Here is a 15,192-nt window from a genome sequence, read left to right as displayed (position 1 = left end):
TGTTCCATATTGTTACAGAAAAACAAACTGTTTCAAAGGTGAATTTGTTCAAAATCGAGAAGTGACTAATTTTTGTGAGTAATTCTGGGAAAACGATACAACGATACAACGATATATGTATAATAATATATAATAACATAAAATAATCTATAAGTAGTTCATGAAAATTAGATCAAATCTAACTAATATTCCGGAGTTCCTTAGATCAATTTTTTTTTCATTTAAATCTCTTTAAATTTTAAATTTCATGAAACCGTTTCGATACTGTGTTATAGTTTATAACGTTATAATTTCAAACATATTTATTACAGCGTAAACGTATACCCTGAAACATGTTCTTATACCTTTCTTTATCGTTACTCTTATATTAATCGATATTATCTTCTTCCTTGACGACCGACATACAGAATTTATAGTAATATCATAGTCATAAATTAACTTGTAACTTTCAAAAATGGCTGTTTTTAAGATTGGTCTTCGTTATCGTATCTCTTTTTCGCTATGTCTGATAAATACTGTCTGGTCTTTGCTGATTTGAGTGTGGATATATATTACTTCGGCAGACTTTATTACTCTGCATCACGTCTTTTTTTCCTAACGGTCTATTCACTCACTCTTGGTCAAACCACTTTCTCTAAAAACACAAAACGGCACATCATCCAGTTTGCGTGATTTCTAATTCTCACACTGCACCTCTGATAAAAAAATACTCTTCCGCGTTCTCTCCGATTTTCATCTATCTGCCTCATTTTTCAGTTGGCTTTTTTCTAATAAATGTTGCCTAATGATAACACATTGAGTTAATTCTTCCGCTCAGTGTACACTTTATGAAATATCGAATGCACAGGATGTTGATAAAGATGAAATAGTTATAGTTTCTTTAGCATTAGTATGGTATAAAGTTACATCGAAATAAAGAGAACGGTATCTGTGCAAACAGCTGATAATCAAAAATTTTCGTACACTTGATACATGTCTTATATACCTATATAAAATATATCAAATATGGGATTTATATCATATACATGTTTAATGTTACATGATAAATTATAACTATGAAGCTATAATTTAGGAAAACAAGTATCAAATTACATAGCAATGCAGATTATATAGTTACCGCTGTATTTCAATGACATAATGTAAGTAAAAAAAACAACGAATTATTTATTATACCGATGAGTAAGAAATCGAGTTTGGAAAAGCTTGAACTTTTATTAAAATCTTGTGCATACCTATATAACGCGCGTACATGTATACTGAGTACGTTTGGAACGTAGAATTCGCAGGGATGTCGCGGAATGCCTTTTTAGTGCATAATCATATTCTTGCTACTGAAATTTCGTTTCTTCTTATATCTAGAGCGTGAATTGTATATGTTATTTGAAGTTCATGTTTTAATTTTTAAAACCAGGTCACTCTTTGTGTTCAAGCTTTCAAGTGCCTTTGGGAGTGTGGATTGTGTCGAACGTGCTATAATTTCATGAAAACGTTTTAGCGACGCAACTCGTTTTATTTCGGTGATATTAAGATCAAATGCTGAACAGCGCATACACTAGAATATTATGCAGAGGCAACAATTTATTTCGACCGAGATATCCTTTCATGAATCGAACAAGAATTGTGTCGGACGCAAATAAAAAATAATTTTTTTTTAAATAAAAATAAATTTTGACGATTGAGATTGACACGGTAACCGGTCCTTAGTTGCATTTAAAATGGAAATATAATTTAAAGTTCCATTCAATCTGTAATTTGCAAGATTTTAACGAATAATATATGTCGTAAAATATTTGTTAACTTTCTACCCTAGTTGAAAATCTTATTACAAATGTACGCGTCTTATTACAGAATCTCATCGACCTTATACTTTTACCATTTATCTAATGATTTTAGGTAAATATGAAAATTAATATTACTAACACCGTTTAAATATACTACTCAAGTATTATGTTAATTACATCACTTAAGTATAAAGTTCTAGTATTTCATTTTGTTGAACGCGATAATTAATAGGGAACAGAATGAAAGTGGGATATACGTCGTTGATTTGGCTACACGTAATTTGCGCATGATAAATCGGCACATAGTGCCAATAACATATTCGCTTAAGATTGACTGATCTCTTAATTACAATTACAATGTTACCTTATTTTCTGTTCGTTTCGTTTTGCGTGGCATTCTAACGAACTTTGCGACATACTAGATATACATACATGGGATCGACTTGATGAATGTTGAAACGAATGAAAGATGTTACTTTGTGAACTGTCCTATCAAGAGAGGTACTAGTCATAATAGTTGTTGTTGTTGCTGTCGCTGTTATTATTATTATTATTGTTGTTGTAATTATTGCTATTCTTGTTATTATGTTAGTGTCACTATCCAAAACGTTTAAGTTTTCTTTCACACTCTGACCGAGTCTCTTACCGATTTTCGTTAATTTACGTTAGAAAACTTAACTTGTCAGAGATGTTTACTGTGATAGATGTTGCATGCTCGTCATGATTTATACGGCAATGTTACGTGTTCGGTATTTAATTTTCCATTTATTCTCGGGATTGCTGGTCGGGTAGACAAATATGACAGTTCGTTTCAACGATCAAGAAGCTCGAGCATGTCGTCGCTCGAGAATATCACCACAGAAACCATCAGCTGCCTTACATTCGCAGATTCCTACACGAAAAAGAGCGGTATGTGACATTTGCACACTAAATTGCTTCTTAATCGATGCTCTTATTAATATGCTTTATTCTATTCTTAAGATACCAGTCCTGTGCCAACACTTTGGATCGGTACATCCTTAGGATCTATACAAACGGTGATATTTAATACACCTGCTCGTGGAGAACGACACGCTCATCCAGTCGTTGTTTCTACCTGCAGTAAGTGTTATTGTGTTCGATGAAATGTATTAGGCCTTTCTACGTATGTGCGTGTCTGAGACAAGGTATAACCTAATGTAATGATTATTCTATTTGTTTTTATAGATGGATCTACGTTTAAGTTAAAGGGATGTATTCTATCAATGTTCTTCTTAGATTGTAATGGTGCCCTGATTCCATACTCTTACGAGTCCTGGAAAGACGACAGTATGGAGAGTAAAGAACGCAATAGTATGTTATGATACATATGATATGTTTTTTTAATATATATTGCAACTGTTATATTATTAGTGACATTATCTACATAGTATAATTCCATAAAATAATATAATTTGTAATATACAGGATGTTTCGAAATGGGTGGTACAAGCTGACATGGGTGGACTCTGTATGAAAAAATAGACCAAAAATACAGAACAACGATTTTCTATCTGCTGCTTCGTCTTGGAGGAAATTAAATTTGAAAATTTTTCGTCTATGCAATTGTTGCTTTTGCAACTTAACCGATTACATTATACGTTAGGATTTTGCTAATGTTATGAAGGATACAGATTAACGCTACGTCTTAGCGAAATCTTGCCGTAAACAAATTGTTGCTTCTCTAATCATGAAAACATAAACTGATGGCAACGAATTTTTGGTCTATACTTGCTCAAATATTATAGTTGCATAACCCTCTCTGGCAATGGTTCATTATTTGTTTAATCTTTAGATATACAAATTCGTTAATGAGACCTCAACAAAAATCCAATAGAATAAAGTTGAGTGATATTGCAGTGTCCTCGGCATGCTAAATACAGGGACAAGTTAATTATACCATTATAGTACGGCGAAGTCGCAAACGCGAAAAGTGCTAGCGTTCGTAAGGAATTTTCAAATTTAATTTTGTCGACAACGAAGTTGCGAATGGAAAATCATTATTCTATATATTTGATTTATTTGTTCACAAGGAATCCAGTTATACTCGGTTGTACTATCCGTAACACCCTGTATAATGTATTTAGTAGTGAGATTTGCTGTAAATTCGAATTTTCATTGGCAAAAATATTTTTACAAATATTTTTTTAGAAACGGTTTTCTTCCAGTGACGCGATGCGCCTTTTATCGTTACAGGAAGTCAAGGCAAATGTAATAGTCGAACGTCTTCTCCATCGATGAACACTCAAGTAGCTACCGGAGAGGGCTTCGAAGACCGCCAATTCGTTGTATTAGCGTCAGAAAAACAAGCGAGGGTTGTAGCATTACCCTCGCAAAATTGTCAGTACAGACAACAACTGGCTGAAAGTCATATTGTGATTAAAGCAGAGATTACGTCTTTAAAAGGTATGTATCGTAAATATCCTTTTTTTTCATAAACAATTTATTTCATATTTGTACAAAGTCATAAGTTTTCGAATTAAGTATACATATGTATATTACTAACTAATTAGTATTTGATAATAATTATAGATGTACAATATACAGTTACGTTTAAAATATGTTGTCGTTTCCTGCTTTTATACTGATACACATTTCAAACGTTTCACTTCAAATTCCGAAAGTTGTGTGATAAGCAGATGCCAGAATTACGTTTAATTTTTCTTCTAATCATCCGATCAAGAGAATTCACAACAATTTCAAATTTTAGTATCTGTTTAAGATTGTGGGTCAATAAGAAAGGAATTTTGTGCTAGTTACATATATTTCTGTAGTGCACCGTTGTCGCAGATCGTAAGATCGTAGTATAACAAGCATACTTCGAACATTTTTACGTAATCGTTGGAATACAATTCGATATATGTAATATGAGATATTATGAATTGCTTTATTGCTATGTAATACATATAGTTTGGGTTGAATTATATTCAGTCAGTATCAACATTTTTGAGTAAATAACAAGTCAGTATTCAACTCATCTGGTAAAAATCAAGTTAAATTAATATAGATAAAAGAGCAAAATCTTCTGTGTGTTTCAGACAATGTCTGTCTTGTATGTTACATTTCAAATGGTCACATAGCTACTTATAGTTTGCCAAGTCTGAGGCCGCTTATAGACGTCGATTTTCTACCGCTTATAGATTTGAGGTAAGAATAACAATTGTTTCATTATATTAGCTTTGCGGCAAAATAATCATTCTAATTGCACATGGTATATAATGCACTATATGCTATTGCATTATTGCAACATTGCAAGACTGCAACATTTTATATATGTACATCGTCGAATGTAGCATAAAAGTCATTTCATACTAATGACATTATTTTCTTGGCTAATACTTCTAATTGATTATTTTTGGAATATATGTATGTAATAGTAAAAAAAAATAATTATTCTAAATAATTATTGTACGTGTAACGGCTTTAACTACTAATTTCTTAATTGTTTAAATGTTTATATTTTTAAATAGTGGGAGCTTTAAAAAAATAGTCAAAATATAATGAAATATTAATCGTCGATGAGTCACCAAAACACGACATTACCAGCTGTTTAAAAAGAAACAATCTAATATTATTATAACGTACACAATTGTAAATATTAAAGTATATATTATAATATTTTCATCCTTTGATCGTTTATTGAGAAAACATTGTTGTAGTTTGAGATGAATAGAATAATCATTTAATACAAGGGGAACTTCGACTTGAATTCAAATATAATAATCGAATTTCTCATATTTTGTTTATTATTAACGTTATATAGACTTTTTTATATAAAACTTTGTTTATTAATTAGTTTTTGATTACGTTGAATTGATTACGTATGGAACATGTAACTAATTGCATATACTGATTTCGAATGGAATTATATGTTTTATTACATATATGTACAATATAGTTTATTTGTTTATGAATTTAAAATTGAAAATTTATTCATTTATTCATATGTATGCAGATATATTACTAGATTTTTTAAATTTTACTTACTTTATTTAAATTTTATGTACTTCTCAACATACCGATATAAATATTTGTGAAAACTATAGTGGGCATACTTAAATTATGTTTACTATTATCTATCTATATATACAATTATATATACGATGAATAATAATTCCGCGATCTCTTTATATTTTTGAAATACGAATTTAAACATTCTTTCGTTGCATAGCGTTATGCACCATGTATTATGTAGCTGAGTGAATGTTGTATAGATATTACTTGATATCTGACACCAATATAAATATAGAATAATTAATTAAGTATATTTAGTGAAATGATAATAAGCAATATTAATATTTATAGCATGTAATTTCTTTACTATATCTAACGTATATTCGTTAACCCTTAATACACTTATAGCATGTTTCATGTAGTATTCTTTATATAAGCACCTCTTTTGCACTGTTTAATATCTTCTATATAGTTAATTCAATAAACAGTTCTATGCTACTACTACTATTTACTCTATTGAATTGGCAGCTATTTACTTTTGAAATAATAGCAAATTTGCATCTTCAATTCATATTCTTCTTACGTAGTATATTTCTTTTCTGTTATGATAGTGTTCTTTTCTGTTTTCTTAAATATTCTTTTCCGTTAATATGAATATTCATATTCTGATTATTAATATAATTGATGATTATCCAAAAATGTTGTACGCAACATGAAATATATTACTTATTTATATTGAGTTATATCAATTTGAATTATACATATATATAATATACATATGTATTATACTATAAAATATATATACTTACAAAAAGTTATTTATAACATCCATTTACACCAATTATAACACCTAATGTTTCTCTATATGTTAAACAGCGTTTGTAATAACAATTTTTTGATAACTTCAATCCCGCGCTAGTATTAGTATTTCATCGTTTTCACTTAAATGGAAATGTATGTTATACAGGGTGGTTGGTAACTGGTGGTACAAGCGTAAAGGGGGTGATTCTACGCGAAAACAGAAGTCGAAAATATAGAATAAAAATTAAAAAAAAATTTTTTTTTTTTAATTTTTCCATCGAGACAACGATCTACTGAGATCCGTTATAACGTACCGCACGCGTACCGAGCGAAAATTCAAAGTCGATTTTCTCGAAAACAAAGCCTCAAACGAAACATTTTTATTCTATATTTTCGACTTCTTTTTTCGCGTAGAATCACCCCCTTTCCGCTTATACCACCAGTTACCAACCACCCTGTATATCCTATATATAAGGTGTTCCGTTTAAACAGAAACAGTGGAATATCTCACGAGGGATTTAAGTTATCAAAAAATTGTTTTTAATTCAAAAATGCTTAGTATATAAAGTCAAGTTAATTTTTTTAAATGGGACCCCGTATCTTTTTAATTAGAATATCATAGCGTTTGTTGAGGCAAATACAACGACTTGCCACGTGATATTATACCATGTAGTAAATTGTCATAGACTAGTTCCGAAGATTAATGTAAATCGGTAACTGAATCGTCAACGCTATCAAATGACGTCACGCATTCCTTCTCTGATATTAGTATACTATCAATGTACTAATGAATGGTGTACATATACTTATACATATATATGTATTTTTTAAACATTAGATTATGCAGTGGTGGATTTAAACCTTCGAGAGCTTGAAGTTAAAAATAATCATTTTGGAGCCCCTGAACTAAGCCAAATTTTAAATAATTTAGCCTGGCTAAATCGATGTTCGTTAAACCATCAGGAAATTAATATTTCGTTTTAGGGATTCTTTAGCTAATCTGTCAGAATATGATACTCATTTAGACGGTGAACTTCATGCGTAGTAATTAAAATATGCACAATGCGATGGCAGTCCAAAACTGCGTTTAAAATTCCTATGGCAAGCGAGTCTCGTTGGAGGATTCAATTATTTTTCATGTATTCTATAGAACGTAAAAATTCTCCAAAACACTTTGGAATGGACCCATTGAATGTTTCGAATATTCGAACGATTATACGTGTTGATCCAGTAGACATCGTTTCAGCCAAGCTAAAATTTATTTCCCAGTCTTTGCATACTAACAAATGTATTTTGTGTAATTCTGATAATCGTTTATTAGTCTTTTTGACAAGCACTTTCGGGGCCCGGCGCTTATATTATTATTGCCGTTAAGATAAATTCGTCCCTGGATGTAGATACAGGGTGTTCGAAAATGATTTGTCACGAGCATCGTAGCGTTATTTTACACCTTTGGATCAATAAAAGTATGCCAAAAATAGCCGCAAGATTGACCTTGATCTTGAAGTTCAAGGACAAAATTTTTAGCTGCATCGTACTGTAGTTGAGAGTCGAGAACCAAACTTATCAAAGGAATCATGGATCGCAACTGAACCCTTCTCTTGAAAAATGATGTCAAAGTTTAATCGGTCTTTCATTGGCATTATTTTCAATATATTTGTTATTTTCCCTGTATCTAATTGCAAAATGTAAGTACGTTACAAATAAAGTGAGTCTGAAAACTAATGATACTTCAACATCTTTTCCAAATCGGTTGAATTGCGATCTGTGATTCCTTTGAGACTTTTGACACTGATGATGACTAGAATATCTGATTTTGGATGCAATCAAAAAGATTTTTTTTGGAGATCTTCACTAATCCAGAGGTATAGAATAACGCTATTGTTATTCTGACAAATTATTATTATTGTGACAAATCATTTTCGAGTATTTTGTATATGTGTTTGCAGTTGCTCATTGAGTGTATTCTGTTACTCAGTTAAAAGAATGAAAGATTTCTCTAGATGTACATGTATATACATTATACATAAATATATGTGTATGCTTTATTTTTTTGTATAAAACTGTCTGTACTATAAATTATTATTAAAAAAACAATACAATCAATATACATAAATTGGTGTAGAAAAAAGTTCATAGCCTATTATATTTTTATTTGAGAAAATTAAGATGATTTAAAAATATTTACACTAAACAAAGTTTAATTTTGTCCGATGAAATCTTTTTCTATCTTTTACCGTTTTAGAGTTACAGCTTGTTTCCATTGTGTGAAATATAGTGTATAGGTACTGTTTATTTCGTTAAACGAATATTTTTTATTTTTTCAAGGGGTGTTATTTTTGAATCAAAATTATACTTTATCTTGTACACTATGTTAATATAAGATGTAAAATAATGTATATACATATGTATACATATCGTATGGTTCATTTTGATGCTCTTTTAAAGATATTAATATTTGATAATATCAAATTTTGGTCTTGATATACAAAATATTTCTAAGTGTACTATTTAGAATATAGAAGTATCCCTGGTAGAGTTTAGAATAAATATTTGTAGGCAACAGCCTAATTTAAGACTTAAAAATTAAGGGAAAAATATTTACCGACAGTTTGTATAGCTTAATTGGGAAAACATTTGTCCGGCTAGCGCGATCCGGAATCGAATCCGAGATCGAGTCCAGCAAATTGGATCGGTCGAATATTTTTTTCTCCCTACAAATTCATATAAAATATGTACTCGTTCTTTACTTCTTATTACATAAAGTAAAAACTGTGCAAGTTCTTATCCCTACGGTCTTATACATATTAGACTACAAAACTCTAGAATTTAAACTATGAAATTTACATAATTATTTATTTTGTTGAAAACATCCAGTTTATTTTTTTTTGTTGAACTTATCGTTTCAGTAACATTTTTAGGTTTAATAAGGTTTTGTCACTCCTAAATTTTATTTAATCGTTATATGTATTTCTGGTGTGACTGTAAAACCTATTATTAATATTTGTTGTCTATGTAATTATCACGAATGAAATACTTTTAATATTTCCTTTGAATATCAAGAAGAAATATATTCGGAAGCTATGGTCGATAAAAACTAGACAATTATATGATCTATTCCACATATCATGAATAGTGGTAGATTGATGGTCAAGCTAATTTTGCACTGATATTTTGTAATAAATGAAATCCGCTTTGAAATGCAAAAGACGAAGAATACATAGTTTGACCATAACTCGGAGGTAAGACTAGGGCACATTCATTGTTTGTTTAATGTTTTTCTTGAAAAGTACTTTGAATACACAGGATGTCCCACTTAACTCTGCCACTCTCAATTATTTTCTTATTTGAAAATTGATAGAAAATAATCTTTCGAGAGAAAGTTACTTCGTCTCAGGAGGGAAATTAGACTACGAGAATGAAGGTCGTCTGAGAGTCACAGCTTCTGAAATTTTGCTAATAATAACATTTTCTTGAATGAAATGGCCTATTGTTTTTTTAATCATTAAATCACTTCTGAACTAACGATACCAATTGAGGGTTAAATTATCTAATGATATTCGATATATAATGGTTTAAAATTTAAAATACATTATTGTGCAAGTTTCAACACTCCTGTTTAATTAATAACATTTATTTGATGTTCAAAATTAGAGATATTTCGAGAACTTGATTGTGGCATGTTTCCAATGTACAAGTTAATATCTACATTGTACATGTATTATGTAAAGTCTGAATTCATGTTCTTACTAATCAGAATATGAGTATTGTCACAAAATTCACTCTATTTAATACTATAGTTTATACTAAATTAAAAAAGATTATTAGACAGCAACAAGTTTTGTAAACAACGACTTATGTTATTATTCTTTTACCTATCATTCTTCTTACATCATCCTCTTTACATATTAAAAAAACAGCGATCGTGTATTCAAGTGGAATACATTTGTTGGAAATATCTTGAAGATAAAAAGATCCAATGTTTTAAGGGTTAATGCTAATTATGCGAACTAAAAATCTCTTTTTACTCGTGTATGGCTTAACGCTCACTTTTCTCCTGTCTCTGTAATCTCTAACAGTTTTCAGACTACAAAACATGGCATTGTAGACCCCATGTTGTCCATATGGGGTCATCAACTCTTTGTTAATGGCGATACCGATCAGTAAGTGATCTATAAAATACACTTTTCACAATATGTATTTTATACAACATACAATGCCTTGCGTGCTATACATATATATTTTATTTCTTTCCGATAAATCATCTCAATCCCTATACTTCTTTACCTCATGGTACTTCTTTGAACGTCGTTCGGACGGCTGTTTCGATTTTTATTAGTATTTTCGTTATATGATAAAGCTTATTAAATATATACGTAAGCACACATTTTTTCAATTTCGATATTATCATCACAGTACATCTACATATTTCATATAAACTTTATGAAACCAACAGATATCACACTAATTATTGTATATCTTTTTTACAGAATTGCAAAGACACTTTGCTTCAGCAATAGGGGTCATGGCTTATATCTCTCGTCGCCCACTGAGATCCAAAAGTTTTCTGTATCCAGTCAATTTTGGTATGATTCACTTTTATCGTAATATCTCAACGAATTTAATAGGGGAGTTAAAAATTCGAATTTTATTATTCCTGTTGAAAATTTATATTCCTCATTATTTCCTTCCTTCGTATTTAATTAATGTTATGGTATGAGGTTGTTAAATCTAGAATTGGTGTTTTCAAATTCGTCTGTTAATTCGTATCTTGTCAAGAAATAATATTCTTCGCTTCTAAATATATTAATTTGATTTCAGTATTCCATCATTTTCCATGCAATCAATGTTGATGATACATATGCAGTAAAAACATTTTGATCGTGTTTTTATTTTGATTTGTCATTTAATGGAATTTCTGTTTTTCCTTTGTGTATTAGAAAATTAATTTGTTAAAAAATTGTATAATTAGATTTAGAAAAGGACTTGCAGATATCCATTTTTAATTTTGTTTTATTTCAGTTATTTATAGAAAAAACTTTCATGCTTTAGAACTACTGTACGTGCATATTTATTATATATTTATATCTGTCCCGTGAGACGTATTTTTAAGCTGCTTTTCTAAATACTATAATAATAAAAATTATTCATTTCAGATTTTTTTAATCTTTAAATGTATGTTTTTGTAAACGTTAAAACGATGATTTAGAAGGGCAAATAAGGATCGCTTTAATTCCACAATACATGTGTATTTTACAGTTATTTATAAACATTTTCATTTATCTAATCGTTTCTTTTATATGATACAATACAAATATAACGATATTTGATATAATCTTTAGTTACCTTTTTCACCTGTTTCACCTCAGTTTGGAACTGATAACTCAAAAATATTTGTAGTGAAAATTGTGTTAAAGAGAAAAGTTAAATATAAGAATAAAATTTTGTATGTAGGTATTTTTGCTATATGACATACGTGTAGGAATAATTTTAAAAACAGTTGAATTCTTGAATTGAATTTGAATCTTTTAACCATTTGAAATGTATTGTTTCCAGTGGTGAATTAACTGAAATGATGGGAGACTTATTTACCGGCCACGATATGCCTGAACCACCTAAAGAAAGTTTCTTTAAAGGTCTCTTCGGCGGAGGATCACGAAGCCTTGATAGAGAAGAGCTATGTAAGTTTAACTTTGTTATTTGTTATTTATTTATTTATTTGTTAATAGAATGGGTATGAATCCAATATGTACAGGCAATTATGTATAAGATAAGAAATAAACAAAACTAGAAAATACAGAAAGAAGGGCAGAAGTAAAAGAACAGTAACATAATGAGCTACATAATAAGCGGTATAAAATTAAATACACGTACTGCAATTACAAAAATTCTACAACTAAAAACACAATCTAAACAGCGTGAAAACAGCGTTACGTATAAAGATTACTTGAAATAATGAACAGAGCTACAGGAACAATGCATCTTATCCGTAAATGTATTGGCTAATTTTAGTGTTCGATTAATTGAATCACTTGAACCATATTTAGATTTTACGATAGCGTAATTAAATGTGTGATTCTATTGTAGAAGTTTTTGAACAAGTGTACGAATAAATGAGTTGTAATAATTGAGAAGATGAGACTTGACTATTTACAATTTTAAATAAAAACGAAAGATCATTGACAATTCTACATTCAGCCAAAGAGGTCATATTAAGCGTATTTAACTATGGTTCATAATTGCGATCGTTACACAACATAGCTTTGTTCAAATGAAAAGCTATATAGATAAGGAATGTATGTCCAACTGTCTCAATGGTCAGGTTTTATGTTAAGAATCGAGAAAGAGAAATAATTATACTTTAATTGAGGTCTAACTACCGGAAAATATAATACGTTAATAATGAAAATGTCTTTAAAATTGGTAGGAGAACGAGCAATAGAATTTAACGATTTAAGAGCAGTGCACACAATTTTATGGCAATGCTTTCAGCTTAATGTAGGTGCAATGCAGATACCAAGGCCGTTAATTGCACTAGTTGCTAATTCATGACCATTAAGCTCATATTCAAAGATTATAGAACGACTGTTACGGAATTACCTCATTACATTTAGCGAGACTGAGATTCATTTTGTTTATTCTACATCAATCACAAGATCTGATTAGATCAGATTGGGTATTACATTCTATCTATTATGATATTACTATCTTTCCAATCATTTAAGATATTACTGTATACAAGCGAACAAACGAATACTAGCGAACGAACAAATTGCTTTGGAATGAAAAACTATAAAAGCATGGTTTAGGCGAAGAATTTTGACTTTTGTTACTGGTAATTTTTATAAATCAGAAATAACGAAAATAATTACTTCTTAGGGAAGTGTATGTAATAGCATGAACCATATTTTGATTAAATATAATTTTAATAAGATTTAAAAAGATCTTTAAGAAGATAAGATAAGATTAAATGTAGTATATGATAGAAATATTGTTTGAAAAAAGAATATTTCATATTTATGCATTATATTAAGACGATAACGTACCAGAGAATCTAAATGTACAAAAGTATATTGTATCTTACTCCGGTATTCAATAAATTAAGTAGCAGAATTAATGTTATTTTCAGTTGGTGAATCAAGCGGTCGAGCTTCCCGTACGGTTGCAAAACATATACCAGGACCGAACGCAGCAACGGAAAATATGCGAGAACGTGTGACAACAGCGACGGGAGAAGTAAACGTGGCTCATCAAATGGTTCTCGAACGAGGTGAGAAGTTGTCACAATTGGAGGAGCGAACAGGACGCATGATGTCCGAAGCTGAGGGTTTCTCGCAATCTGCTCACGGATTGATGCTCAAGTACAAAGACAAGAAATGGTATCAGCTATGAGAACGTCGTCCGAGTTCTATCCAAATATGGAATAGCGTACAATTATACTGTAATTTAGCGTTCACATTTCACCTATAAGTTCTGTCGTACCAAATAGGAGAACGTAACTAAAACTCGACAATTAAGTAATTGCGAACTTTACACGCACACACAGGAAACATGTTACATGATAAAGAGTGAGAGCTGTATTCGAATATGTATGTATGTGTAGTTGACTCAAGCGTGTCGACGAGTCTTGAATGCGTGAGTGTGCGCGTGTCTGTTTCAAAGACGAGGCGAGAAAGAAAGCGAGAGAGGATGAGAGAAAGAGAGCGGGATAAGAGTAAAGGAAACATATATGAGATACTTTTACAAGCAGATAATACACACGCACATCTTTCAGCAAAGAATATAAAAAAACGTCGTATATACACGTATAAACACAAGTAAGATTAAATATATATATATATATATATATATATATGCGCGATTTCGAACATGTGTAATAACCTCTATATACATACACATACACATAACGTATAACGCGACAAATGAATGATATGCACGAAACATGTGAACCAAATAGTAAAACCCAGGAAAAGTGAGGTGGCCACTATTAAAATTAAACAAATTGTTAGTTCATATAGGTTATATAAGATATAAAAAAATAAGTATTTAGACAAATATAGGAAACTGATTCAACTATGTGCGAGTCAATACATATAATTATGTAATAATTCGCCTTTTAATCGATCGGTCCCGTTAATCCATTCGGACGTCCTGTAACATAAAATCGTTCCCGTGAACCGGTACCTTGTCTTTGTTTGTTCCTCCTTCGCAAACAAAACAAAACTTTGCAAAACAAAACTCCTTTACAAAAAATATATATGTATGTCACAAAAATATCTGCCCACCGGAGTACATATCTGATATTTAATTTTTTAAATATAATTGTTTAGTATATATATATTTTTATTTTATTTTCAAACAATTAGTCCATTACTATGAAATAAACTAATAAATATTTGCTGAAAGTAGACTCCGAATTATTTTCTTTTCTTTACTAATATGTAATTTTATTCAAAGTATGTCAAATACGTAACATGGTCGGATGCTTTTGTGACTAACTATACCTACATATGTACTTATATACATATGCATATTTAAAAGAAAACAACCAAAGCAGATGCACGAACAACTCATCAACACTAAAAATCCAAATCAGAAAGTTTGAACAAGACCCTGTTGTTGAAGGTGCAGCGACGTT

At 30.3% G+C, this 15,192-nt stretch overlaps 1 protein-coding gene across 10 annotated transcripts in view; it reads left to right on the top strand.

Annotated features, from left to right (window-relative positions):
* Nucleotides 1-14,793, top strand: part of LOC117239706 (syntaxin-binding protein 5) — a 71,133-nt gene extending 56,340 nt beyond the window's left edge. For 5 of the 10 annotated variants that reach the window (XM_033505500.1, XM_033505496.1, XM_033505499.1 and 2 more), the window contains 9 exons: nt 2,574-2,690; nt 2,763-2,882; nt 2,988-3,113; nt 3,996-4,205; nt 4,838-4,946; nt 10,634-10,717; nt 11,045-11,140; nt 12,111-12,235; nt 13,684-14,071. In XM_033505500.1, coding sequence (XP_033361391.1) covers nt 2,574-2,690; nt 2,763-2,882; nt 2,988-3,113; nt 3,996-4,205; nt 4,838-4,946; nt 10,634-10,717; nt 11,045-11,140; nt 12,111-12,235; nt 13,684-13,946 — 1,250 coding nt within the window. In that variant the 3' untranslated portion in view covers nt 13,947-14,071. Of the gene's footprint in view, nt 1-2,564; nt 2,691-2,762; nt 2,883-2,987; nt 3,114-3,995; nt 4,206-4,837; nt 4,947-10,633; nt 10,718-11,044; nt 11,141-12,110; nt 12,236-13,683 lie in introns of all 10 variants that reach the window. The other 5 variants (XM_033505504.1, XM_033505502.1, XM_033505501.1 and 2 more) reach the window with 3 other exon arrangements.
* The last annotated feature ends 399 nt before the right edge of the window (nt 14,794-15,192 follow it).

The sequence above is a fragment of the Bombus vosnesenskii genome, unplaced genomic scaffold, assembly GCF_011952255.1.
Source record: "Bombus vosnesenskii isolate JDL3184/JDL3185 unplaced genomic scaffold, Bvos_JDL3184-5_v1.1 scf7180000014105, whole genome shotgun sequence".
Lineage (NCBI taxonomy): Eukaryota > Metazoa > Arthropoda > Insecta > Hymenoptera > Apidae > Bombus > Bombus vosnesenskii.
Note: the sequence above shows the minus strand (reverse complement) of the source record. Positions and strands in the feature narration are given on the sequence as shown.